Source organism: Vulpes vulpes, chromosome 9 (assembly GCF_048418805.1).
Source record: "Vulpes vulpes isolate BD-2025 chromosome 9, VulVul3, whole genome shotgun sequence".
Classification (NCBI taxonomy): domain Eukaryota; kingdom Metazoa; phylum Chordata; class Mammalia; order Carnivora; family Canidae; genus Vulpes; species Vulpes vulpes.
In genome coordinates, this window is record NC_132788.1 from 97,116,119 (window position 1) to 97,143,671 (window position 27,553).

The 27,553-nt window shown below is 50.7% G+C and overlaps 1 protein-coding gene across 1 annotated transcript; it reads right to left on the reverse strand.

Annotated features, from left to right (window-relative positions):
* Window positions 1-30: 30 nt before the first annotated feature.
* NCAN (neurocan) lies at window positions 31-27,305 on the reverse strand. The gene is made up of 15 exons (XM_025989467.2): window positions 27,117-27,305; window positions 22,603-22,682; window positions 20,820-21,233; window positions 18,614-18,788; window positions 18,374-18,501; window positions 17,551-17,844; window positions 16,081-16,671; window positions 14,444-15,883; window positions 10,277-10,393; window positions 9,127-9,240; window positions 7,651-7,809; window positions 6,553-6,635; window positions 4,263-4,407; window positions 2,692-2,874; window positions 31-2,439 (listed from the first exon to the last, which is right to left on the reverse strand). The coding sequence occupies exons 2-15, from the start codon at window positions 22,673-22,675 to the stop codon at window positions 2,294-2,296; spliced, it is 4,062 nt and encodes a 1,353-aa protein (XP_025845252.2). The 5' UTR covers window positions 22,676-22,682; window positions 27,117-27,305; the 3' UTR covers window positions 31-2,293.
* Window positions 27,306-27,553: the final 248 nt, after the last annotated feature.

A 27,553-nucleotide genomic window follows, 5' to 3' on the forward strand; every position in this document is an offset into this window, starting at 1 on the left:
TGAATGAAGAAAAGTTGCAGGAGGCGATAGGCAGGTTGAACTGTTAAAAAATTTTATTAAAATGTCCAAGAAGTACATTAATGTCCACAGTGTCAGATACCACAGACCCACAGAACACTGCAGCTCACAGCAAAACCAGCAGAACCCGAAGCTGTTCACACGCACACACACTCACACGCATGCCACACACGCGGCACACGCAAACACACACGCACATCCCAAAGGGAAAGACTAAAAGACAAACCACCCACTTTAGAAAAGACCAGAGCCCCTCCCACCATGGAGCTGGGGTGGAGGCAGAGTAAGGGACTAAGGGAGCCAAGGGCAGGGAGCATAAACCAAGACCACTCCCCCCCAAAAAAGTTGCATCCCCAGCACCACCCCCAAAGGAAAATTATTTTATGACATGAATTACTGAAGATATGTTATTATATTTTTTAAATCAAAAGAAATTATCAAAGCAAGAAGACAAATGTACATCCCTGGGCTTACTCTATAACTATAAGGTGGAGCAGTGGATAATGTCTATAGCAGGGAAGACTGATGACCACGGTCAAGGATATGGGTCTAGTTTGCACTTCTCAATCCTTTCCTAAATCTGCCTGTGTACATGAGAGAGTGCCATTATGTTTCAACCCCTTCCCCCAAAGTAAAGAGCAACGTTTGAAGTCACAGAGGCAGGACCAAATCCTTGCTCCTGTCTTGGCTGTGACTTTGAACCAGTGCCTTTCTCTTATCTGAGCCTCAGTTTTGCTATGTGTAAAATGGGGAAGTAATGATTCCAAAATCACTGGGCTATTGAGAAGATTCAAGGAGATAGTGTGTGAATCCCTAGCACAGTATAGACTCCATAGTTGTCAACTATTATTACTTCCCAGGAGGAATACAGACTCAATGAACACATTTCCTTTTCTACTGAACCCTGGGACCACATGTTTGTTTATTTTTCTATCATGCAGAGGGCCATTCCCCATTGTAGTTTTTAACACAAATCCACAGATTTTGCCCAGAGTAGAGGAGATGAGAGTGGACAAAACATGGAGGATAAGCTGTGGGTTTTTCCTGCCGGAGATCAGGGAGCTGAATCCCAGCCTTTGGCTTGGAAAGTTCTTTTACAGGTTGCAGATTTGGGGGAAGAGATTTAGTCAGTTCTTTCCCATTTAAAAGATTTTTTAAAAATGATGAGAGAAAAATGTGTGTGTGTGTGTGTGTGTGTGTGTGTGTGTGTGTTTCGGATTTAACACTGTGCATTTCTCTACAACATGACCGCAGGTCGATGTCACTACTTCAAGTTTTAAGCGTTTCTAGTCCGCCAGGCAATGAATGGAGACGGGAATGGGGCAGGAGTAGGAGTGGGACCCAGGGCAGGGGCACTACCAACGTCTCTTTGAGGGATGGGGATGAGTACTGAGCTAGAAAACTTGGCACCTCCTTGGTCCAGGAAGGAGGTTCTTTGTCTCCCTGAGAGATGGAGGGGGAAGTAATCTGGGCTCATCCAGCCCTAAACATCCTCTCATCTGTGTGTGTGAGAGAGACTCACCACACATACAGAACCACCAAATCTCAGCACTGGACTAGGACCTGGGAGGGTAAGCAATACACCTTCCCTCCATTGCCCATATATTGCTCTGACTACTCTGATCCCTAACTCTGAGGGCACAGAAGGAGGTTGTTCTAAAACATTCCTAAAATTCAGTACATAGGAGTTCCACACTCCATCTATCCACCAAGACCAAAGACGGAACTTGGGCTGAAGTCCAGGGTGAAGGAAGAGCAGCTATCACGTTCAAGCGGTGTGCTTCCATGTAATTTTCAACTCCCAAAACCAACGACCTTAACTAAAAGCTTCAGCCTGCATTTAGGACATCTGATGGTTTACTAAGCCTGAATTTCTGGTGTGATAAGCAATTCCTTAGTGTGAATCCAAGCATGCACTCTTGCACCCTCATCAAAGCCTTATTTCAACAATTGGTGATCAGCCGTGCCAACAAAAGTCTTAACCAGTGCAAAGAATGATCTTTGCCAATTGTGCTTTCCCTTCACTGGGAGATGCTCCCAGAGTTCAGCCTGACTAGAACTGACTTTTCAGACACATGGCTATGCCTGCCAAGAGGACCTTGTGTATATAAGAAAGAGGAGAGAGGAGCTTTTTACAAAGGGTTATGGATGGGGGATGTGGTTTGGGGCTCAGGGGGCTTCCAGACCCTTTTGTTTTTCTCTGGGTTCTGTCTCCCCAGGTGAAGGCTCCAGAGAAGGTGTGGGAAGGGGGTTGTGCTTCCTTTTGCCTGGTTCTTCAGCAGAAATTCCCTTCTTCCTTCTCCCAGTCCTCTACTGGGTGTTTCTTGTGTTTTCTACGCTCCTTGCGTGATTTGTGGTGGTGATGCTGGTGATGGTGCTGGTGGTGGTGATGGTGACGCCGCATCCGATGGGATCGTCTGGCTGCAGGGAAATAAGGGAGGACAAGCAAGTGGCAAAAGGAGTGAGAGGCAAGTGGCCTGATGAAGTAACCCTTTTCAGGGGGAGGAGAAATGAAGGAAGCACCGGGCAGGCTGGTAAGTTCTCAGTTATCTGCAAGGCTGTAGTATCAGGGATACATTTAGCCAGATCAAAATGTGTAGTAATAAGATATTCTAACTGGAGACTACAAATAGCTGGCAATCTGTGTTGAGGTGTCTGGGGACAACCACTTACGTTTGGTGCAGACGATCTGGGGCTGGTCCCACTTGCCATTGCTCCGGCATCGGATGATGGCCACATGGTGTTGGGTAAATCCTTCATCACACTGGTATCGTACAGTGGCATGGACATTATACTTGGTCTTGCGAGCACCAATGGGTGAGGCATTCTGCACTGCTGGAGGGGGGCCACACAGCACTGGAGACAGAGGAACCAGCAGTTAGGGAAGTGGCCACATCTGGGGCTGAACTGGTTTCCTCTCTTTTTGGGACTAATACATCCCTCAGCACGTCCTGCCCTTTGCCCAACTGTGGCCTCACATGTCTAGAAGTGACTGTGTCTGTCTCCTTTACACAAACCAAGAGCTCCTTAGGGGCAGAAACCTCTTAGATACATCCCACTCTCTTCAATTCTTCTTCTTTTTTTAAGATTTTACTTATTTATGAGAGAGAGAGAGAGAGAGAGAGAGAGAGAGAGGGATAGGCAGAGGGAAAAACAGGCTCCATGCAGGGAGCCTGATGTGGGACTCGATCCCGGGACCCCAGGATCACACCCTGGGCGGAAGGCAGGCGCTAAACTGCTGAGCCATCTAAGGATCCCCTCTTCAATTCTTATACATGATAACAATGAAGGAGATGGGAGACAAGAATAAATCTGAACAAATGAAAAGAAAAGATGTGAAAACTGGCAAAGAAACATAAGTAAAGGGATCCCTGGGTGGCGCAGCGGTTTGGCGCCTGCCTTTGGCCCAGGGCGCGATCCTGGAGATCCGGGATCGAATCCCATGTCGGGCTCCCGGTGCATGGAGCCTGCTTCTCCCTCTGCCTGTGTCTCTGCCTCTCTCTCTCACTGTGTTCCTATCATAAATAAATAGAAAAAAAATAAAATAAAATAAAAATAAAATGAAAAAAAAAAAAGAAACATAAGTAAAAAATAAACAAAAATATGAGAGAAAGGTGGACATGAAGATGCATATACAGGTTCCCTTAATATGAAAAGAGCTCTTACAAATCAGTAAGACCAACAAGCCTATAGAAAGTTATACAAAGGAGGGCAGCCTCAGTGGCACAGCGGTTTAGCACCACCTGCAGCCCAGGGTGTGATCCTGGAACCCCGGATCTAGTCCCACGTCGGGGTCCCTGTGTGGAACCTGTTTCTCCCTCTGCCTGTGTCTCTGCCTCTCTCTCTCTCTCTCTCTCTCTGTCTCTATGAATAAATAAATAAAATCTTAAAAGAAAAAAGAAAGTTATGCAAAGGAGATGAACTAGCAGGTCACAGGAAAATAAAGGCATACAAACAGCTTATCGACGTATGAACAGTTGGTTATTCTCATCCTTAAAGACATGCAAACTACTATAACAAGTAGATACTATTTTTTCCCCACTTAGATGAACAAAGAACAAAAAGTTGGAGAACACATAGAGTTGGCAAAAGTGGGAAAAAACAGGCACTCTCACACAGTACTGTAGTGAAAACTGGGCAGGGCTGACTTATACTTACAAACTTAAATAAAACAACAAACCAGTGCATGTGAGAGGCAGGAGGGGAGTTGGAGGGGAGTTGGAGGAGAGAGAGCAACAGCATACCTGTCCCCTTCTTACAGACATACGGGAGGTTGTAGTTGCAGGGAACATCGTTCCAACGGCCGCTCTCATGTGCAACCATCACCACACAGTCCTCCCCACCCGCGAAGAAATTGTCAGGCTGGTTCTCCCGCCAGTTCTCATATTGCTGCAGGAATGGGAAACAGGGGGGCTCAGGCTTTGTCACTGCCTACTGCAGGACTCCCCTGGCCAGACCACTCAAACTTTAAGGACTCAGTGTTTCCATCTCCACAGTGGGCATCATTCTGTCTGACAGTGGCCTCCACTGCACTGCGTCACCTCTCCTTTAGCCCTCCTACCTTCTTCCTTTCTCCCTGATAGTCTATTTTCCACATGGGTCACTGTTACACAAATAGTTGAACAAAGGTCCAGGAGGGATTCCCTGAGGAGGCAAGGGGATAGCTGAAGACCCAAGGATAGAAATGATGCGGGCAGGGAAGAGAATTCCAAGCAGAGGGCACAGCTAGTGCAAAGGCCCAGAGGCAGGACAGTGCTCATCCTGTTTGAGGAACAGAACAGAGGCCAGTGGGGTCAGAGTTGCTAGACTGAGTTGCAGTGTGGTCACTGAGTGGGCAAGGGCCAGTTCTCGCAGTAGAACAGATGGATTCTTTTAAACTGGGGTATAATACCTGTAACAGAAAATTTACCATTTTAACCATTTTTAAGTGTCTAGTTCATTGGCATTAATACAATTCACAACACTGTACAACTATCACCACTGTCTATCCCCAGTACTTTTTCATCCTTTCAAACAGAAATCCTGTCTCCATTAGCAATCACTCCCCATTCTGGCCTGCCCCCAAGCCACCACGGATCTATGTTCTGTCTCTACGAATTTGCCTATTTTAGATATTTCACGTAAATGGCATCATACATCATACAACATGTGCCCTTTTATCTCTGGCTTTTTTTCACTGAGCACAATGTTTTCAAGTTTCATCCACATGGTAGCACATATCAGCTTTTTATCTGAATAGCGTTCCTCATGTGGATGGACCACATTTTGTTTCTCCATTCGTTTGCTGATGGACATTTGCTTTTGTTTTATTTTTTTAAGATTTTATTTTTATTTTTTATTTATTCATGATAGACATAGAGAGAGAGAGAGGCAGAGACACAGGCAGAGGGAGAAGCAGGCTCCATGCCAGGAGCCCGATGTGGGACTTGATCCCGGGACTCCAGGATCGCGCCCTGGACCAAAGGCAAGCGCCAAACTGCTGAGCCACCCAGGGATCCTCGCTGATGGACATTTGGGTTGTTTCTACCTTGTGGATGTTGTGAGTTGGACTGCTATGGACATGAATGTACAAATACCTGTTTGAGTACCTGCTTACACTTCTTTGGGGTATCTACCTAGGAGCGAAGTTTCTGGGTCATGTGGCAATTCTGCTCGACTTTACCTTTTTAAGGGACTGCCAGACTGTTTTCCACAGCAGGACGAGGTGGATTTTTATCTTGAGAACAATAGAGAGTCTGAGAGGACTCAAAGCAGGGAGAATCCTGATCTGATGTATGATTTTTATTTTTATTTTTTTAATTAATTTTTTTTGATGTATGATTTTTAGAAGGTCTCCGTGTATATAGGTTTTCCTTTTGGGGTGATGAAAATATTCTGTAACTAGACTGAGGTGACAGTTGCACAACATTGTGAACGTACTAAATGCCACTGAATTACACATTTTAAAATTATTAATTTTGGGGTGCCTGGCTGACTCAGAAGAGAGTGGGATGCTTGTTCTCAGGATCATGAGTTCAAGTCCTGTGTTGGCTGTAGAGATTACTTAAATAAAAAAAATTTTTAAAGAAAACTTTAAAATTATTTTTATGTTATGTAAATTTCACCACAATTTTTAAAATAAGGTTCCCATGGCTGCCAGGTGGAGGGGCAGGAATGTAGGTAGCAAGTGCATGTGTTGTGGAAGGGGCTGGGAGGCTACTGCAGACCTAGTGAGTGATAAAGGAGACGGCAGGAAGTGGGAATATCTTGGAGTCTACAGCTGGAGGGCATGACAGTGAACAAGAGGAGGCTTCAGGCCCTGGTCCTAGGTCTATAATTTCAGCCACTGGGTGGGCCAAGTGTTTAAAGGTCTGGAAAGTCAAGGGCCATCTGGGGCTTTGCTGAAGCTCCTCTGCCAACTCCACAATCTCAGAGCCACAAGGACCTGTGGTTGATTTGCACAAGAGGGTAAAATCAGGCCAAAGCACAGAGCACACGAGGCTCATACACATCCCACCATTCTTGGGAGACCCAAGCCTGGCTCCTGGCACTCACCAGCCCTGTGTTGTCCGTCCACTGGAAATCCCTCTCCACGATCCTGTCATTCAGGCCGATCCAGGTGTTTTCACGCCCAAAGCCTGCGAGGTGGGGCATCCTGAGAACGGAGTGCCGACCCCTCCCCAGCCTCAGGTATGGGCTGGAGGAGTGGTGGAAAGTGTGGGAAAGGAGGACCCCAGCCCCTCCCACAGCCTCTGTGTGGGCCGGAAGCCCTTGGTCTCCTCGATTCCCACACAGATAAGAGTGGGGGTCGGGGAGGAGGCATGAAAAAGGAATTAGGCCCCAGTCTTGCCACGATTTGTGGATTAAGCAAACAGCCAGAGGAAGGAAAAAACAGAGATGCGTCATATGTTTGCAGAAACGGGAGTAAGGGGTAGGAGAGCCAGCAGGCAGGGCTGGACAGGGCAGGCAGGGGGCTGAGTGAGGGAGTTAGTCACAGAGTGTCACTGAGGATAAGCATGTGTTTGATTACATTCAGGGTAGAAAACAACAACAACAACAACAATGAGGGAACCAGGGAATTAACAAATGAAAGAATTACCAGGGGATGGGATGGGGGAAATGTGAATAATTGGATGGATGAACAAATGGCACGGGAATAATGAATAAATCAATAAATGCCAGATTTAATTGATGCAATACGGTTTTTCTAGATTTCTTGCAGAGCTCCATCCTCATTTCATCCCCCACTTCACAGATGCCTCTTCATTGCCCTCTTTCCCCTGGGTCTGTTTTATTTGTCATCAGTGCACTTAGGACCAGCTAAATTATAGTATAGACTTATTTAATTAGATATTTACTTGTTCGCCTATAGCCCCCATATAAGAATGTCAATCCCTGAGGACAGGACAATCTGTGTCTCACTCACTGCTGTGTCCCAGCATCTGGGAATGGTGCCTGGCACATAGCAGATACTCAGTAAATATTTGGTGACTTAATGAATGAAGTGAATCTGTGAAATAACAAGTGAATAAATGGACACATGAATTAAAGTGGTTAGGGCTTGCATTAATGAACACAGCTTCAGAAAGGTAGTGTCTTCAGGACCCTAGAGGATGCCCTGGCAAAGGGACCCTCCCACCCCAAAGTCCCTACTGTTAATGAAGCTGTGCTCCTCAGGCGAGTGGATGCTGGTCAGGTGGCCAGCTCGGCGGCGGCAGTCCCTCTCGGCGTCCTCCCATGCCCGTCGATGGGCAAAATAGCGGTAGCAGTGGCCCTGGAACTTGTGCCAGCCATGGTCACAGCCCTCTGTGTCTGAGAGGGGGGATGGGAGTATGAGGGAGACTGGCCTTGGGCCACGCCCTACCCCGCTGGCCATGAGCAAGTGCACCATAGACAGGGCCAAACCCAAGGTCATTGTGGGGCCAGATCACCCCTTTTCCTGTCCCCATCCCCCTGAGCCTCTTCCCTACCTCAGTCACCTCCCCTCTCCCGTATTTCTCTGCTGCAGGAAGTGATTCTACTGGAGACCATTATACCCACCCCTCTCATCCCAACTCTGATGTCTCCTTCTCTGATCTGGCTGTACTCTCTGTATGGATCTGGGAACTCAGAAAATGGGCTTCAGGACAACCTAAAATTTCTCTCCTGGCAAAAGGCTCAATCGAATAGACATTTGTCCCAAAAAGCTACGCAAATGGTCAATAAACACATGAAAAGATGCTTAACATTCTTAGTCATTGGGAAACGCTGCAGATCAGAGCCACAATGGGACACCACTGCACACCCACTAGGATGGCTAAAATTAAAAAAAAAATTTTTAAAGGAAAATAACAAGTGCTGGTGAGGACGTGGAAAAACTGGAACCCTTGTACATTGCCAGTGGGAATGTCATATGGTGCAGTCACTGTGGGAAACAGTCTAGCAGTCCCTCCAAATGTTAAACACAGAACTGCCATGTGGCCCAGCCATTCCAGCCAGGTATAAACAAAAAAAAAAAAAATGGGATGAGAAGAAAGGAATCTAGTGTCCAAACAAAAACTAATACCGAATGTTCACAGTAGCACTCTTCACATTAACCACAAAGGGGGACACAACCCAAACATCCACCAAGTGATGAATGGATAAAGAGAATGTGGTCTATCCCTACAATGGAATATTATCCAGCCATAAAAAGGAACAGAGCACTGATTCACACAACAATATAGATAAATCTGGAAAACATCAGTCTGAGTGAAAGAAAGCAGACACCAAATGACATGTAGTGCAGGATTCCATGGATATGAAATGTCCAGAACAGGCAAATCCATAGACAGAAAGTAGACAAGTGGCTGCCAGGGGCTGAAGGAGGTAGATGGGGAGTGACTGCTCATGGATACAAGATTCCCTATCAGGGTGATGAAAATGTCTTGGGAATAGGGAGAGGTTGTACAACACCATGAATGTACTTGATGCCATTGAACTGTACACTTTAAAAAGGATAAGTCTATGTCCTGTGAGTTTTATCCCAAAACAACAATTTATCATCTGTTCAACTCATGGCCACAGAAATAGAAGCATGTGAGGGACATATGCAGCCCAGCAGCCCACCCCACTCTTGGTACTATTTCTAGGGTCTTGGCAGATACTCACCTTTCTCACAGAGGCTGCCCCCATAGCTGGGGAGGCAAAGACAGACGAATGTGTTGACCTCGTCAATGCAGGTGCCTCCATTTTCACAGGGGCTGGAGACACAGTCATCAATATCTGGGGAGGGTGGGATGGGACTGAGTCAGAGGTCAGCCTCCCCTTGGTTCCCAGTCCCCATAAGGAACCAGGCAGAAGATGAGGTCATGATCCTACCATCCATCCTGGACTTGAGTGAAGCAACAGTGGTCTGCACAGATGGCCCAATGACTCTGGAGGTCAAGGGGATGGAACCTCACACAATTAACATGAATTAGCATTAATGAGAGCAGATGCCACTGGGCCAGCTGAGAGCCAATGTGTGGAATGTTCCATTGGACTTCAGAACACTGAAGGTTATACTCTGGCAAGCAGACTCACAGAATGTCAAAGATGGAGGGTCTTTTCAGAATGTGGAACTTAGGGAAACTGAGTTCCAGAGCACCTGCAAGGACTTGCACAGAGGCATGCAGCTTTTTGTAGGTGAAGCTAGATATCATTTGAGCTCTCCTACCAATTCCTGTGTAAGCAGTGCCTGAAGTATATGTGTGACTTGGGCAAGTCACTTCCCCTCCCTGGGACTCATTTTAATTTTTGCCAAGTGATGATAAAAATAGCACCTTTTCAAGGGTGGTTGTAAGTGGAGGGTCAAAAGAAGAGCTCAAGAAATTATACTGCTTATATTTATTGTTATAATTCTATAATTAGTAGTGTGGTTGGGAAGTCAATGAAATAATGTGCAGAGCTCAAGATTGATATCATTTATACTTACATTAAAATTTCATAATTTGTCATGCTTCCTGTGTTGGGGTTTTTGGGGCTAGGAAGAGCCCCCTTGGATTTGGGAGGAGTCTGAGCCTTATCATTCATCTTCCCCTCTAATCCTTGCCTGGTAGTAATGGGAGGCAGCACACCTGAACCTTGGTCCCCAGCTGCTTGGTGCTGGTTCAGCTAATTGGGACTGATTTACTGGATCCAAGGAGAGGGAGAGGGGAAGGGAGCATCTGAAGCCAGCATTTTGTGATCCTTGAATCCTCATGGGAATGTCTGCTAGGGTAGACCCCAGGGCTCTGGTTCAAACAAGTCTAGGTTCAGATTCCGAATGTGGGGCACTCACCGATCTCACAGTTCTCCCCGGTGAAGCCCTGGTCACAGCTACAGCCATACATGGTGCCATTGGCTCTACAGGTACCACCATGCAGGCAAGGGTTGTTCTCGCATGGATCCAAGGGGGCTGCAGAATGGACAGGCAGTGTGGAGAGGAAGTAGGCCACCATGTTGTCTGCCTTCCCAGAATCCAGACCTAAGACTCCCAAAACCGTCTCCGTGGAGTCCCCTCTATAACTTCTCAGAGGCAGCTACCAATTTCCTCTTGCATGCTCCTGTGATGAGGATCTTGCTCCCCTCAGGAACTGTTCAGAGCAGCTATAGACCACTCGGCTTATGCAAACTGAACTGGAATGGGTTTCCTGAAGCTTCTTTTTGGAAGTCTCCTGGAACGTGGGTTTAAGAGCCTCCCTGACTTGTCCCTTTCTTCTGGACATGCCCTGATGGTCATTGTACTTCCCACAGTTTGGAGCACAGAGGTGGACATAAGGTCCCAAGTGGGGTATGAGCATCACTAGCAATAGTGGGAATCATCACCTCCCTCATTCTGGTGGCTCAATCTTTTTTGATGCAGTCTCAGTGGTTACAGTATGGACAGGTGGTAGATGATAGTAGTTATAACCATGGGCTCTGGAATCAGAGAGGTTAGTTCAATCCCTGGGACTCACTAGGGACTCTGGACAAATTACATCTCTGAATTTCAGTTGTCTCATCTACCAGATAGAAATAAAAACAGTTCATCTCTCTCCCAGTTCTGACCATAATGCCCTGTCTGGCTCTGTCTATATCAATTTGAGGCATCTTAAGGGGTCTCAGCATTGCTCAGTATGCAGTATCCTTGACATCAGGGAGCATTAGGAATATGTGTCCTTGTCTCCCTCCTCCATAATTACCCCCATCAGCTGGGTTTTCCTGGGAGGCAGCTAAGTCTCCTTCTGCCTCTCCCCTCTCAGAGGCCCAGATGCCTTTGTGGGTGGTCTCCACCCTGGGGCCTGGGAGAGGAAGAGCAAGAATTCTCATCCTATCCCAGGCTCATCCCTATCCCTTGCCAGGACAGTATCTCATCTTCTACTGCACAGACACTAGACCCGTCGCCCAGAGAAGAGCAGGGCCTGGCTTAAATTAACACAGCAGAACAGTACCAGAACCAAGACTGCCCTCCAAAGCTCTGGAGGCTCAGTTAAAGGCCCTCTCTCGGGGCACTTGGGTGGCTTAGTGTTTGAGCATCTGCCTTTGGCTCAGGTCGTGATCCTGGGGTCCCGGGATCGAGTCCTGCATCAGGCTTACTGCAGGGAGCCTGCATCTCCAGAGAGCCTGCATCTCCAGGCTCCATCTGCAGAGATGCACACCTCTCCCTGTGTCTCTGCCTCTCATTCTCTGTGTCTCTCATGAATAAATAAAGAAAATCTTAAAAAAAAAAAAAAAAAGGCCCTCTCTCTGGCCCCTATAACCTAGAACTTGTTTCTGTTTTTGCCTAGTCCAGGGACTCATAAGAAATTGAGATGGTAATAAGCAGTTGCTTCCTCTCTCACACCCACAGGTGTGATCTCTGCTGTCACCCTCCACAGGCTGTTCTCCCCAAAAGCCGCCAGAGATAGCCTATGTAAACCTGAATCAGGTCATGTCCCTCCTCTGCTTAGGTCCCTCTATGGCTCCCCATTACCCTATGAGGAAAAGCCAAAGTCCTTACTGCAACCCACAGGGCCCTGTGGAATTTTTCCTAACATCTCCTTGCCCTACCTCCTCCTCTCTTCCCCTGGCTTATTCTGCTCCAGCCACACTGGCTTTGCCATTCCTACAACATGCCAGGCACGGGCTCTGCCTCAGTGTCCTTGTACAGGCTACTTCCTCTGCCTGGAATGTTCTTCCCCTAGATCTCCCCATGGCTCTTCCCTCACCTCTGCTGGTTTGCTCAAATTTCATCTGGCTAGAGAGGCCTTTCTGACCCCCTGTCACAGCTAGAAAATGCCCACTGGCATCCCCCACCCTTTACTTTTCTCTTTGGCCCATGTCACTTTCTGATTTCCAATATAATTTCTTATTTACTAGGTTTATCATTATTTGTTGGTGCCTTTCCCCAGAGCAGTGATGTTCTACATGGCAGCTACATATAGTTATTTAAGTTTAAATTAAAATGGAATAAAAGTAAAAAGGCAGTTTCTCAGTCACATGAACCACGTTAAGGACTCAGTAACCACACGTGGCTGGTTGCTACCATATTAGACAGCTCCAGAACATTTCCATCATTGGCAAAGTGCTAGAATGTCAGCTTCCAGAGGACAAGGGACTTGGTCTCAAGATGGGGCCTGAAACACAGCAGGCATTCAGTAATTGCTTGTTAACTTAATGAAAGCTGCTGGTCCTCCTGTAGTGGCTGACGCCTGTCCGTGGGGTGATGGCAGGTGCCCCCATGGATGGCCAGAGGGGCCTGTGGCTGGCTGTATCTGTCCCTGGTGCCACCCCAGCACGTGTGTGCACACGCATGGGGCTGCCGGGCGCCGGGACGCGTGAGCCCTACCAGGTGCCCTGAGCTGCCGACACCTACCCACGGGCTGGCGGTGACTCAGTCGCTCACTGGTGCTGCTTTTATTTTTGGCTTCATTAGCATTTCTGCTACAAGCGGGGCGGGTGGGTAGGCGCTTGGGTCTCCCCCAGCGTTGGCTGCCTCCCTCCACCCAAGCTGCCACTGGCTTCAGTCTGGAGCCAAGAAACCAGCAGAATCCAAGATAGATCCAGCTGTGGTCTTGGGGGCTCCACCCAAAGCACCCCCCTTATACATGGTTTTCCCTCCCACCTCTCTGATCACCCCTTCTCTAGCTCCTTTGGCTTTGAGCCTCCTTCCCCCTGCCCATCCCCCACCACCATTCTCTTTTCTGCTCCTTGCCTGGGTGAGCTCACCCCCTCCCCAGGACCTTGGGTGTTTGTTTGGTTTTATAGCAATGAAACATGTACTACCTAGTGTTAGAGACACACTGTTGTCACATGGCCTGGATTCAAATCTTATCATCTACACTCCTCAGCTATATGATTCTGCTCAAGTCACCTGACTTTCCCATGCCTCAGTCTCTCCATCTGTAAAGTAAGGATCTTGCTAGAACTTCTTCCACCAGGACATTTTAAGGATTAACCAGGTTGATTCCAGTAAAGTGCTCAAAACAAGCCAAGCGTGCAGCAGGTACCAATAAGCATTAGCCTTTATTGATGCTCACGCCTCTGCCCAGAGTCCACTTGCCTCCTGGGCATCTGAGAAAAGAGGAGCAGTCCTAGACACAGCCCAGAGTGACAGGATGGGCAATGAAACGCTGCATCCGCTATTTGCAGCGCCGAGACACTTAGCCTTCAAAAAAAGGAGCAACTGTAAAACCAATTGTGTTAATAAGAGTGTTTTGGAACTCAGAAAAAGTGTCTTTTAATTAGCTGCTTCTTCTTCTTTTTTCTTTTCTTTTTTTCTTTCTTTCTTTTTTTTTAAGGCTCAGTTGACCAAAGGGGAGGAAAAAAAGCCAGAATTTGCAGGCTGAGCTGGCCCCAGGAGAATAGGGCATTTGGCTTTCTCGGAACTCCTCTGGACATAGAACAGTTAAGAGTTCCACAGACTTGGGCTCTGCTTGAAGTGTGGCCACTGAGTAGGAGGCAGTCATGCTTCCCCTAAGCCTTATTTTGCTCTCTACAAAATGGGGGTGATGCCCACCCCTTCTGCCTTTTCCCAGTACCCACTTTCCCTGGAGGTCTACTTGCAATTCCCACTTGACCAAAAAGCCCTCCCTGCCATGCCTCCTCCCTCCAGCCCCACCAGGGGGTGTCTTCTGGACTGAGGCATCACTGAAGGCCAGACCCCAGTATCTCACAGCACTGTCTGGCTCAGAGTGGACACGAGCATGATTTGTTGACTGGAATCACCTCCCAAGTTAAACTCCATCCAATGCCTCGTTATTCCCCCATTACTCATTGTGCATCAAAACAAAGGTGCAACCTCACCTCCTGGCCTTTACTCAGCTGGTACCTCTTCCAGGAACACCCTTTCTGCAATTCAACTCTGCCTGATGAGCTCCAACATCATTCCCCTGTTAAAAACCTTCCTGGGCCCCTGTGTATAACTCTTCCTTCCAGCTCTGGGCTCCCCAGCCCCTTTTCCCCAAGCCCTGGCCACAGTGGAGGAGGTCACAAGCTTTGAACTCACCCTCCTCTGCACTCCTGTTTCCAGGGATCCCTGGTAGGGTCGGCTCTTCTCCGCTTGCTGTCTCCTCCCAGAAGCCCTCCACTTCTGGGCTCCCTGCCAGGACCTCCAGCTCAAACTCCTCTGGGTCCAGGGAGGCAGGTGGATGGGTGCTGGGGGTGTCCCCCGGCATTGTAGGCTCTCCTGAGGAAACTGAGACAGGCTTGTCCATGCCAGCTGCTTTCGGTGTCCAAGGAGGAAAACCAGGCTCCCCTGGGGGACTGCCCTCATGTGAAGGGGCCAAGTCTCCCAGTGTTCCCTGGGTCACCACCTGGCCCTCTGGCCCTGGATGGGGTTGGGAGCTTGAGGAGGCCATTGTGGACACAGCCAGGACTCCAACCTTGTCCCCCGGGTCCGGGGACGAGAGGGACATTGCCATGCTTGAATTCACAGCCATTTGAGGGCTCAAGGTTGGGGGGCTTTCGGCTCCCTCAACCACATGGGATCCAGGTTCCCAAATCCTACCAGCATCACTGGGATCCACGGTGGCTGTGGAATCCGTGGGCCCCAACATGGCTTCTCCATTTATAGCAGCCCAAGGTTCCAAACTCTGGGTGACCCCAGGAATCAAGAAGACTCTGGGGACCCCCGAGGGTGCAGATGTGGGGAGAGAGTCCAACTCCTCACTGTGCAGTGAGGGCCACGTGCCCTGTGCCTCGTCCATGGTGGCCTGAGAGTCAGACCTCGAGATGTCTCTCACTCCTGGGGGCTCAATGGCTGTCTCAGTGGGGGCAAAATCTTCCACATTCCTGTCCACAGAAGCTTGTGGAGTGGATCTGGGGAGCTCAGCTTTGCTGGGCCTAGTAGGGCTGGTCCCCCCAGTTTCTCCAAAGTCTGCCCTGGGAGAGTCAGGACTGGGTCCAGTTTGTGTGTCTGTGGCTGTCTGCGAGAAACCTATTGGATGTCCTGCTCTGTGGCTGCTGACTGTTGGGGATGTGGCCTCTCTACCTTGTCCTGTTGAGACTGAGGAGAGGGACAAGGAATACACCTCTGGATGGATGGGGTCCTGGGGGATAGACTCAGTCTCTGAGGCAGGAGAGGGTGAGATAGTGGCCATGGCCTCACTATGCCCCTCGACCCTGTCGGCCTGCGTGGGGAGGGGCGTAGGGTGTGGCTGAAGCCACAGTTTCGGGGCACGAAGCATGGCCATGACAGGGAGGTCTGGAGAAGAGACCATGGGAGCTACCTCCCAGGAAGCCGAGCTGGGGCCCTCTGAGGGGCTGAGTGCCAGGGCAGTGCCCTCTGAGGGGGACCAGGGTAGGTCAGGAGTGGCTGGCCTCACACTGGGGCCCTTGGCTTCCTCAGGTTCCAGGCCAAGGACCCTGCTGGGGCCTGGGACGCTAGGTGGGACCACGGTTGGGGGCCACAGCCAGGACTCTGGAGGGCTCCTGCCACCAGGGGAACCTGCAACAATATCAACAAGAGTAATTCTAATTATCTCTCAGCAGTTCCTTCTGTTGAGTGCCCTTGGCTCCAGGCCCAAGGAAGAGGGGGCTTCTGAGGCTTGGTGGGGCCTGGGGACCCAGCTGGGATTTGGAGCCTCTTCCTGTGCCCCCTCAGATCCCCAGGCAGGTCCCACCTCCCCCTTGAACCCCACTCACCAGCCTCAGGCACATCCACCTCATTGGTCAGCACAGCCCAGGGGCTTTGGCTCTGGCTAGTCCCTGAGGCATCTGTGGCTCCGGTGGCCAGCAGAGGCTCCACGTGATTCCCAGGAGCCTCTGGGGTCGGGGGCTGGGTGCCAGCCTCAAGCCCCATCTCCAGGCCTTGCTGGGGTTCCTGCTGCTGGAAGTGGCGCCCATTCAATCCTTTAAAGCGTCCCCTCTTCCTGGGTATGGGGCCAGTTGGAGTTGCCTCCGTGTGTGTGCCCACTGCAGTGCTAGGGCTGCTGGGGCTGGGGGCCGCTGGGCTCAGCCATGCCTCTTCAGCCTCCAGGGAGGGCCTTGAGGCTAGCGTGAAGCCTCCAGGGGCAGGGCTGGGGGTCTCCCGAGACTGCTGCTTCTCTGCCAAGATCAGAGGCTCTTCCTCCCCACTGGACACTAGAGGCTCCTGGAAGTCAGGGGTGACCATCTCCTCCCCAATGCTCGGCTCCAGTTCTTGGGCTGGGGGCCCTTCTGCTGACAGGATCTCCCCCTCATCCCCAGATGAGGGGGTCTCTGAGTCTCCATGTTGATGTGGTGTCGGGTGATGAGCTATGAGAGAAAGCCAAAAAGGTTGTGTTAGGTCCAGGGGCTGGCTGGGAAGTTCTGCCTGAAATCTACCCCCACTCCAACATGCTGCAACACAGACCTTCTGTATATCTCTCTCTGCGTCCCTCTGTCTCTGAAACCTCTGGGTGGTTTCTGGGATCCCCCAGACTGAGAGAGGGAGGTGTGAAGTTATCACTCCCACAGTTCAGGCTAGGACCCACTGTCAAGGTCAAGAGACAGCATGGCTACTGGGTAAAGCTCAGGCAGTGGACACTTATCCTGGGGGACAGATCACACTAGGGCTGTGGCTCCGCCCCAAGGGGGGGAAGCTCCTAATGAGCCTGGCCTTCTTACAAAGGATATTTTTTCCCCTTGCACATTGGACTTGGGTCCTTGAAGTCAGGTGTGCAGCTTCTGAAGCTTTGGTCCCATTCCAAGGACTGGGGTCTTCCCTAGTCTAGTCCCTGGAGGTGTGACTGTCCAGGGGCCTGTCCAGGGGCCATGGCTAATCTAGGCAGCACTTCCTCCCCAGGGGATATTTATGCACAAGCCTCCAGCTAAAATATGCTCCACCCAGGAGCGTGTTTTTCAGGGATCTCCAGAGATATACCCCACCCTCTAAACAAACAGAACTTCCTCTAAACAGAACTTCCTCTTAACAGAGCAGCTTGGCTGTCTCAGGCCGCGGTCCTACCCCCAGGGCGGGACTCTAGGGAAAGGCCAGCACTGGGGGCGTGGCCTACCCCGAGGGCGTGGCTTATCGCAGACCTTGTTTCCAAGGATCTTCTCCCGCGTCTGGGCTCCGCCTCCACTAGAAAGCAAAATTCCCGGGGGCGTGGCCTTGACCTGGCTTGCAACCTCGGGGCGCGCCCTTACACGCACCTCGGAAGCAGTAGGCATCGAAGCGCGCTCCGGGCGCGGGGAAGCCGGTGCGGTTGGCGAAGCGGTAGACGGTGCGCACGCCCGGGGCTGGGCCCCCGCAGCGCCGGCGCGGCGTCTGGATCGGGTAGCGCACGCTGCCGTCGGCCAGCCAGCCCGGGTCGCACTGGTCCAGGCCCTCGTGCCAGGCCAAGTGCAGCTGTCCCACCGAGGCTAGCGCGGCGCCCTGGCGGCGGCACTGGGCACGCGCGCCGGCCAGAGTCAGGCGGCGGGCCGGGCCCACATAGAAGACCTCGCCTGCGGGAAGGCGCGGGTGAAGGTCACGCGGGCCTGGGGGATCCTCCCCCGGAGCCCGGGAAGGGGGTCCCACTCTAAACCCCAGGAGGGCCGGGTTTGGGTGGTGGCAGATGGGCTCGCCCCGCCCGGTCGTCGTCTTTACTTCTCAAGCGGTGCTAAGAAGAGGGCCTTAGCTTCTTTTTACAAATAAGGTAACTCAGACCCTTGAGTGTGTTGGGCTTCAGAGAAAGGGAGGGGATTGGCGTGGGGGGCTCAGAGAGGGAGAGGAGGGTAGGAGGAGGGAGCTGGGCCAGGGAAGAAAAAAGGTTCAGAGCAGGGATAGGGTCTCAGAGAGAGGGAAGGAGCACAGAGAAGGAGGGGGGCTCAGGGAGGGAAGGAAAGCTCAGAGAAGGGTGAGCCCAGATTCTGGCTGCAGGTTTAGAGAGGGATGAGACTTAGGAGAGCTAGGCAAGGACTTAGGGAGGCATGGGGGTGGGGAAGGTAACGGGGGTTCAGGGAAGTGGGGGTGTCCTGCCAGCCCCAGACTTACCCCCCAGCTCACGGGCAAAGCAATACACATCGTAGAGTTCCCGTGGGTCGCGCCTCCCATAGCTCCTCACCCCTGGAAGGCTGCTACGGTCACCATAGCAACCAGGACGGGACTGGGTGATAGGATACCTGACAAGACAAGGAGGGGGGGGCCCTCTCAAATGTGTGCACCTGGGGCCCCCAATGACCATCTTTCCCCAGGGGTTAGGACTCCATGTCCCAACTCTATGTACCCCCTCACCGAACAGTGCGGTCAGAGAGCCATCCGGCATCACAGTTGTCAAAGCCGTCTTCAAAGGCAGCCTGCAGGTGCCGTGGGGCTGCAATGGTGGCTGAGCTGAGACGGCAGGCCTCCTGGGCCTCTGCAAAGGTCAGTGCATAGCGATCCTGAGCTGCCCGGTAGTGGAACACAACACCTGCAGGGGAACATCCAGGAGAGGAGCTGATTATGCTGGAATCTTCAAGAACAGACCTCCCTCTTGCAAAAAGTCCCTTCCCCCAGTTTGATAATAATAGACCTGCTCCCCTATGCTGCCTTGTACCACTCCAGATGATATACCCCTATTTTTAGATAACTGATAACAATGGCCATAAAGGGCTAGAAATTGTCAAATGTTTACCATGTAAAAAACATTCATAAGCATGATCTTACTGAAATCTAACAACAACACTATGATTATCCCCATTTCCAGAGGAGAAAACTAAGGCTAAGAGAGTTTGAGGGACATGTCCAGTTCCACACAGCCAGTAGGAGGCACAGCCAAAATTCATATCCGGGATGATCTGACTCAAAAATAACACTCTCCATGCCCAGGTTTAGACCCTGGAGGTGATAGGAGGCATAGAGAAGAGTGAGAGAGTTTCTGCCTTTTAAGAAATAAGTACATGCTGGGGCAGGCACCTGCCTGGCTCAGTTGTTTGAGTATGCAACTCTTGACCTTGGGGTTGTGAGTTCAAGTCCCACACTGGGTGTAGAAATTACTTAAAAATAAAATATTAAAAAAAAAAAGAATTAAGTACATGCATTGATTGGGGAAGTACAGGTGGCAATGGGAAATCAAGTGTTTCTTGTTCAGCCTGGAAATGGAGTCATGGAAGACTTCCTGCAGGAGGCGACATGTAAGTCAGGATGTGAAACATCAATAATGGGCTCACTGTGAGTGAAATTCCAATTCCATTTTGGGGATGAAAGAAATGTCTGAGCAAGACAAAGGAACGAAACCTTTTCTATTTTATCAGAATTCCTGGAAGGCAACAGCTGCATCTCAGTTATGATTATGTCCCCAGCACCAGATTAGCATATGGTAGTGTTAATAAGTGTTTAGTTGAATTAATGAATTGAAGCCCAGAGGTGGAATTTACTTCCTTCACCATTTACCAGTTTTCTTCAAGATTTATCAGTTTTGAGCAGCAAGGCCTTGGAAAAGGGATAGTTGGCTGGTCCCATAAAATATGCAGTGAGACACTGTTGGGTGGAGGAAGACCAGGGGGCTGGGGGAATGCAGGGACTTGCCCATGGCCAACATAGGTTAAGGGAAATTAACTTCCCAGCAAGAATCCACACAAAGGAGCCACATCCACCAAGGATGTTTTCCACACAATGGTCATTCACTTAGTCCTCTGTCAATTATTTTTTTGCGCTCTACTGTGCCATACCCTGTTCTAGGACTTTGCTTTAATAATTAAAATTTTGTTTTATTTCATTTATCTTGATCAGTTAGGAAATGAGAAACACTAGATACTTCAACAGAAAGAATTTAAAACAGGAGTTGGTTAAACAGGTATTTGAGGGATCCCTGGGTGGCGCAGCGGTTTGGCGCCTGCCTTTGGCCCAGGGCGCGATCCTGGAGACCCGGGATCGAATCCCACATCGGGCTCCCGGTGCATGGAGCCTGCTTCTCCCTCCGCCTGTGTCTCTGCCTCTCTCTCTCTCTCTGTGACTATCATAAATAAATAAAAATTAAAAAAAAAAACTCTCTTAAAAAAAAAAAAAAAACAGGTATTTGAGAACTGTTATTTACTTAATATATTTTTCAGTTGACTTTAAAAAGAAAACCTCACCCTTTAAAACAAATTTATTTTATTAAAAAAACATAAATTTATTGCAAAAGGAAATTGGCATTCCTGTTTAAAATAGAAAGTCAATATCCTTTGTCTTATGTGAAAGTAGGTAACCATGAAAGGGACTTTAAAAAAAGTTATAAAAGCCTATAAAATACTGTGATCCACAAGAGACAGCCAGAACTTGCTCTCTCTTAGTGAAAAGAGAGAGAAATGTTAGAGAAAGAAAGGGAAGTCCCAGAGGAGACTTTCTTTGGGAATTTATCAGAAGAACTGAAAGGGAATCATTGTTCAAGGAGTGATCTCTAAGGTGACATTCTGTGGGTGAGCTTCAGGCTCAGTCCCTCCCCCTCCCAGCTTTATCCTCTCCCCTGCCCCCAACTGACCTGTCACCTCCAGGGGCACCAGGTCCTGCTCATCTTCGATGCCCCTTACCACCTGGCAGCGGTAAAGCCCAGAGTCGCTGGCCCTCAGGGGTCCCAGGAGCAGTGTTGCATTGGCCCGGTGCCGGGGGTAGGCAGGCAGTGACACGCGTCCCTGCCAGCCCTTGGCCACTCGAACCACATTGTCCTTGGCCACAAGGATGGGCAAGTCCTGTCGCTGGCCCGATGCAGTCCGCACCTTGGTCCACTTGATCCGAGGGGCTTCTCGGGCTGCACCCGGCCATGACCGCAGGGTGAAGAGACAGGGCAGGGCTACCAGCTCTGCCAGTGCAGCCCGGACCAACCCTGACCCCACCTTCTGCATGTGGAGCCCCTTGTCAATGTTGGCGGAGGCAGCAGCAGTGGAGTCCTGTGTGCCTAGAGTGGAGAACGTGGAAAGGGGACTGACTCAAAGACAAGGACCAGTAGGGACTGATATTCCCCTCACTTTACAGATAGGGAGACTGAAACCAGAGAGGGTAGGTTGCCTACAACATCATAATGCAGTCAACAGATCTGTGATGTGCACCCCAGTCTGTGAGCACGAGAGGAGTAATAGGGTCAGATCCCTTCACAGTTATGCCTCCACTCAAAATCCAGATCTTGGGGATGCCTGGGTGGCTCAGTAGTTGAGGGCCTGCCTTTGGCTCAGGTAGCGATCTTGGGGTCCTGGGATCGAGTCCCATATCAGGCTCCATGGGGAGCCTGCTTCTCCCTCTGCCTGTATCTCTGCCTCTCTCTGTGTGTCCCTCATGAATAAATAAATAAAATCTTTTAAAAAATCAAGATCTTGGCTGCCAGAAATTGACTCTCTGTCACTGACACACAGTGTGACCATGGGAAAGTCACTATCCTTCTCTGAGTCATAGTTTCCCCAAAGTTAAGTAAGAGGCAGCCATTAGAAGGGAAATGTTTGTGTTTGTGGAGTACCTTCTATTTAATGGGCACTTCATACATAGCAATCAGCTCATTTGATTTGTTTCTTTTTAAAGAGCTTATTTATTCATGAGAGACACAGAGAGAGAGGCAGAGGGAGAAGAAGGCTCCCTGGGAGGAGCCTGATGTGGGACTTAATCCCAGAACCCCGGGATCATGACCTGAGCCAAAGGTAGGCCCTCAACCACTGAGCCACCCAGGTGCCCCAGCTCACTTGATTTTCATAACTATAGGCAGAGGTGGCCATATCACATCATGTTTTGGGGAGGGGAGTTGAAGAAACTGAGTCTCAGAGACATCATTGTACTTGCCTAAGATCACAGAGCAAATCAGGAGGCATTTCTAATGCCTGGGCTTTTATTTTTATTTTTTTATTTTTATTTATTTTTAATTTTTTAAATTTTATTTATTTTTTATTTATTTATTTTTTTGCCTGGGCTTTTAACTACCACTGGGGAGATGCCAGGTAGAGTCACATATACCTTATTGCTATTGCCCCACCCATGGCAGGCATCACCAATCAATCTCTGCACTATTCTTTTTTTTTTTTTTTTTTCTCCCTCTCTCTCTTCAGCTCATCTCAGCAAAACAGTGAGAGGCAGAAACCTCCAGCCTCCACTGGCAATGACTAAAAATAACTTCTCAGGTGTCTTGTTCGCTTTTGACTGTTCAAAGACCTTTTTCATCTATTCTCATTTTATTCTCCAGACCAACCCAGAGAGCCAGCAGGAGAAGGCTCCAGAGTTAAAAAGCTTCCCCATCTGGTCAGTACCCCCGAACCCAACCTCTCCCACCTCACAAGCCAACTCACTCTGTTCTCCAGCCACAAACAGCAGCATCTGGAGCATCAGGAGGCCTGAGGCCCAGACAGATGTGGTCCCCATCCTGGACCTGGAAAACAAGATGGAAAGAGAGGGAAGATGGGGGAGACGTACAGTCCTCCCGGACAGTCAGTGTGGAAGGACCAAGTGCCCCCCTTCACAGATCTGGAAATTGAGGTTTAGAGAGGCCTGTGTGTCACTCAAGGTCACATAGTTAGCAAGCAAGGGCTGATCCAGGATCTAAACCCAGGACCAGCTGACTTCAGAATCCCAACAGTGAAATCTCACATCAGAAGCATGGGTGCTGGAGTGAATCAGACCTGGGGTTGTTTCTATGCCTGTTCCCTGCTGTGTGATCTGGAGCAAGTAGATTAGCTTCTCTGTGCCTCAGTTTCTTTGTAGGTTAGATAGGGTTAACATCAGGTAGTTGGAAGGAATAAATGTGTAAACACAGTCACTACATTTAAAATGCCTAGAACTGCCTGGCATGAAGGAGTAAATCTAAGCTGTTGTAATTATTTAAATTTTTTTTAAATTTAAGTGATTTCTACACCCAATGTGGGGTTCAAACTCATGACCTTGAGATCAAGAGCTACATGCTCTTCCAATTGAGCCAGCAAAGCTCCCTTGAGCTGTTGTTTTCATTAATATTGACCTTAACACAACTAAGATCAAAATCCCATTTTTCAGGCTGGCCTCACCCGTAAGACTGGGGGCTCCTAGAGGACAGGAGGCAATCCCAGTCTGCCCGGGGTTCCCAGTCCTGGCAGTAGGCTGGCCTCCAAGCCAGCCTTTAATCTGGGTTTGCTGACTGACACGATTCTCAGCTTCAATTCCAGGATTTGGTTGTCGCCAAGATTCTATTCTTGGTTTCTGAGATTTTTGAGAGGCTGCCAAGTCCCAGCTGGAGGCAGGGGCCTCACCCCTGCCCACCCCACCTTCTTCCTGACTTCATACCACCTAGTGAGGATGCTTCCTAGGTCTACAGAGAAACTCCAGTTGTAGGTCCAGCCTTTTCTAGGGGTTATGGCTCTCAGGAATAAAATGCACAATTATTGAGTGCCAACTATAAGTAAGACCCAATCCAGGCACTGGGACACAGCAGTGCCCTTCCAGCCCTCACATTCTTCCAGAGACCAGAAACCCTGGGGAGATAGTCCCTCCTTAAAGTCTCCCAGCCTTCTGTACCACTCCCCTCATTGGAGTTCAGGAGGTGGGGACAAATGGCAAGTTAGAGCATCCTCTATAAACTCAGCTCTTGCCCCCCTACCCTAATAAAAACAGCACTGAGAAGGGGAGTGTAGACAGAGCCAGAATGGGGGCCACAGAAGACAACTGGTCCCATCCCCAGCGTCCTTTCCCAGTTCCCAGAGGCCCTACTGGGAGGCTAGCCAGGGACCTATCCGTGGTGCTGAACTCTAGGGAGGCAGCGCGGCGACACTGCCCATTTGGTCTCCTTGCCTTCCTCTGGTTCAGAGAGGGCTAGCAGTTTGCCTAGGGCTGCACAGCAGGGCAGAGTCCAGGCCCTGGGATGGTGCCCCCAACCACCAACCCATAAACCTCAGCAACTTCTGCCTCCATTCCAGGCTGTCCTCATTTCTCCACCTTGGAACCTTAAATAAGTATGGTGTCCCCTGATGGTTGTTCAAGGCCTGGCAAGGTATTAGAGGGTTGGGCAGGACTCTGGGCTGCACCTGCCACAAGAGGGCCTTAGGAAGGGGTGATCAGAGAATACACACACACACACACACACACACACTGGCTGGTTAAAAGCACAGACTACATCTAGGGGTGCCTGGCTAGCTCAGTTGAAGGAGCATGTGACTCTTGATCTTGGGGTCCTGAGTTTGAGCCCCACGTTGAGTGTAGAGATTACTTTTTTAAAAAAGCTCTGTCTCTATTTTCCATACACTGTATGACTGTATGCTGCTTCATCTTCTATGCCTCAGTTTCCCCACCTATAAAATGGAGACCATCCAGCATGTACCACAGAGGGTGGAATGAGCTTGTGAAGTGCTAGAAATGTCAAATTAAAAAATCAGTTTTTCGTATACAAATCCTCATGTACGCATGCAAATGTACAGAGGTGATCCAACACAGTGAGTTTCAGGTGCACCCTCCCACGTGCACACATGCCCTCCCAGATGCACTCTGTTCCCTCCACTTGCACCCTCACACACCCACACCCCTTCTCTTAAAATACCTCCTCCCCAGAGCAGCCAGAGGTGAGCATTTACACAGCTGTCTGGGGCTCGTCCCCTCATGAATAATGCACGAGCCTCATGCATATGCAATCAGGGGCCTGTGGGGCCTTGGAGGAGGGGCGGCCCGGAAAGAGGTTGTGTGTGTGTGTGTGTGTGTGTGTGTGCGCGCGCGCGCCCGCGCCCAAGCGCGGGGGGCACACACACACACACACACACACACACACACACACGGCTGCCTCTCTCAGTGGGGACTGAATGTGGGTGAGTTTGCCAGCAGGCGTTTTTGTGTGCCTGGGTGTGCGTCGGGGTGTGTGTCCAGGCAAGGATGTGAACTTGTGCCCTGTGATGTATGGATATGTGCATGGGTCTGCAGCAGCTCTGTGCACTGCGTGGAGCATAAGAGATCCACTGTGGTCTTTAGATTTGCAGGTCCAAGTGCCCTTCCGCAGGGGCCATGAGCACATGTGTGTGTTTCTGGCCTTGGAGTCAGGGCATGTTTGTGTGCATGGGCATGATCATGGAACTCCTCAGAGGAGAATGGAAGTCAGGCTTCTAAACCATCTCAGGCTGCCCCTTTGGGACCTGAACCCCAGCATCCCCGCATTAGCTCCCCAACTCTGCACACAGACCATATCTCACGTCACCCCTGGTCAGGGTCCACACTTCCAATCCCACGGAAAGGACCCCCTTTCTGTACATGCAGCCACACACCCCAGACTCAGAGCCTGGGAGACACACGCGCACACTCGGATTCACAGTGACATTAACAAAGAGAGACAATATGGGCACTTACAAGGCAGGCAGCACGTCTTCTGCACAAAGACACACACCCACAGTCTCAGGCTCCCCACATAAACCCCTCGATGAGGCCATACCGTCAGACACAGTTCCTCACACACACTCACACATGGTGATGCTAGTCCCTGGCACAGACCAGGCTGGATAAATGTGGCCTTGGTGACTGGCGGGCACACATCATTTTGCCACCTGGTGATGTGGCCCCTGGCATAAGTTTCCTGACAAAGACACAACCTCGATCACATTAGACTCACAGAGGACCCCAGACCCTCCACAGGCACACAACCTCTCTCAGCATGGGGTAGACACACATACAAACACACAAAGCCCCCACCTCCTGGGGGGAGGGACACCTTCCATTTGAGAATGTCTGCAAGCAGCGAAGCTGCTGGGTTCTGAGGTCCCACGATCTGCCCACCCCTCCTTCTTTGCCCTTCCCCCACGTCCCCCGCTGGGGCCCAGCGCCAACCCTCTCTTCATCCTGGCTGTCTCCCATTAATGCTGCTGAGAGGAACAAAGCCCCATGCACAGAAATGGGGGTCGCTCCTGCCTAGGCTGGGCCTGGGGTCCCAGCCCTCTACTTCCTAGTGCCTGTGCCCCCAAAACGCCAGGACTTCCACAGCATCCATATGGACATATGGAGCTGAAGGGGTGAGGCAAGAGTCTGTGTCTCTCAGTGAGGACACAGTCAGATGTGGAGGTGCTGGGAGCTGCCCCCCTCTTGGGACTGGGTGCCCTCATGGGTCCTGGGGATCCTAACTGGGGGCTTTTGGGGACTCACACCCAGCATTCACTTGGGAGACCCAGTGTACTCCCTGGGAGAAGGGACACCAGATCTAAGGGAACAACAGGGACCACCTTGGGATGGAGCCCCCCAGAGCCTCCTCCCTGAAGGGGATGTGGTGACAGGACCTGGGCCAAAAGGAGAGGGAGACAGTAGGGCCCCCCTTCCCCACGGCTATTCACACTTAGGGAGGACCCTCTTCCATCGGACTCAGGCAAATCAAGAGGGGCCCCCTCCCCGCTGCAGTCCAGCCTGGATTCCTCCATTCATCTGCAAATTGGGAATCCCCACTTAAAATCCTGGGGTGTCTCAGCTCGGACACCCGGATACCCAGTTTAGAGCCCCTCATATAGCATCTGGCTGTCCCCAACTCTCTAAAGTCGGGGTGCCCTCCCTCCCTTAGCCTTGGTTCCCAGTGCCCCCTCCCCAATTCTGAGACCCACCCCGAGCCCGGCCCCCTCCCCACCTTGAGATTGTCTCTGCATTTCCCGGATAACCCGGGGACTGACCCCCAAATCTGAGTCCCCCTGACATTCCCGAGCGCCCTCCCCGTTAGCGTTCTCTCCCCAACCTGGGTCTCCCCTCCCCCTTTTCAGCCCCCCTCCCTGCTCTGGGGGCTTCTCTCTGATCCCAGGCCCCCTCCCCAATCCCGTGCTCTGTCTCTAATCGCGAGGACCTCTTCCCCAACGCGGCCCCCTCCCCACGACGGACCCCCCACCTGACTCCTAGCTCGGACGCATCCCGGGGCGGTCGCCCGGCACAAAGGACGCTCCGGCTCTGCTCGCTCGCGCCGGGTCCAGCCCCTGCGCCCTGCGCTCCGCTCGCCCCAGAGCCGCTTCAGCGCTTATAAAGGGGCCGCGGGGCTGCTCTGCGCATGCGCCCTTGCCTGCTGGAGGCCTCCGGCTGCGCGAGAGAAGGGGCTCTCCCTACCTTAAACCCCTTTCCCACTTCTTCCACCTCTCACCCCACCCCAGGGCAAAATTGAGTCTGATTTCCCGCCGATTCGCCCATTTGCCCCAGGAGTCACATTAAATGTTCCCAGACGCTCCATGGGAGGGTCTGTCCTATCCTACAGATGTGGAAACTGAGTCTCAGGGAGCCGGAGTAACTCCAGGTAGCGCAGACAGGAAGGGCCTAGCTGGGATTCCAACCCTA

Coding starts and splice junctions, on each gene's coding strand:
- NCAN (XM_025989467.2), bottom strand. CDS start 22,675: ATGGGGACCACATCTGTCTGGGCCTCAGGCCTCCTGATGCTCCAGATG. Junction 21,234..22,602: donor GTTTGTGGCTGGAGAACAGA/GTGAGTTGGCTT, acceptor TCTCCACTCTAG/GCACACAGGACTCCACTGCT. Junction 17,845..18,373: donor CTTTGCCCGTGAGCTGGGGG/GTAAGTCTGGGG, acceptor GCCTTCCCGCAG/GCGAGGTCTTCTATGTGGGC.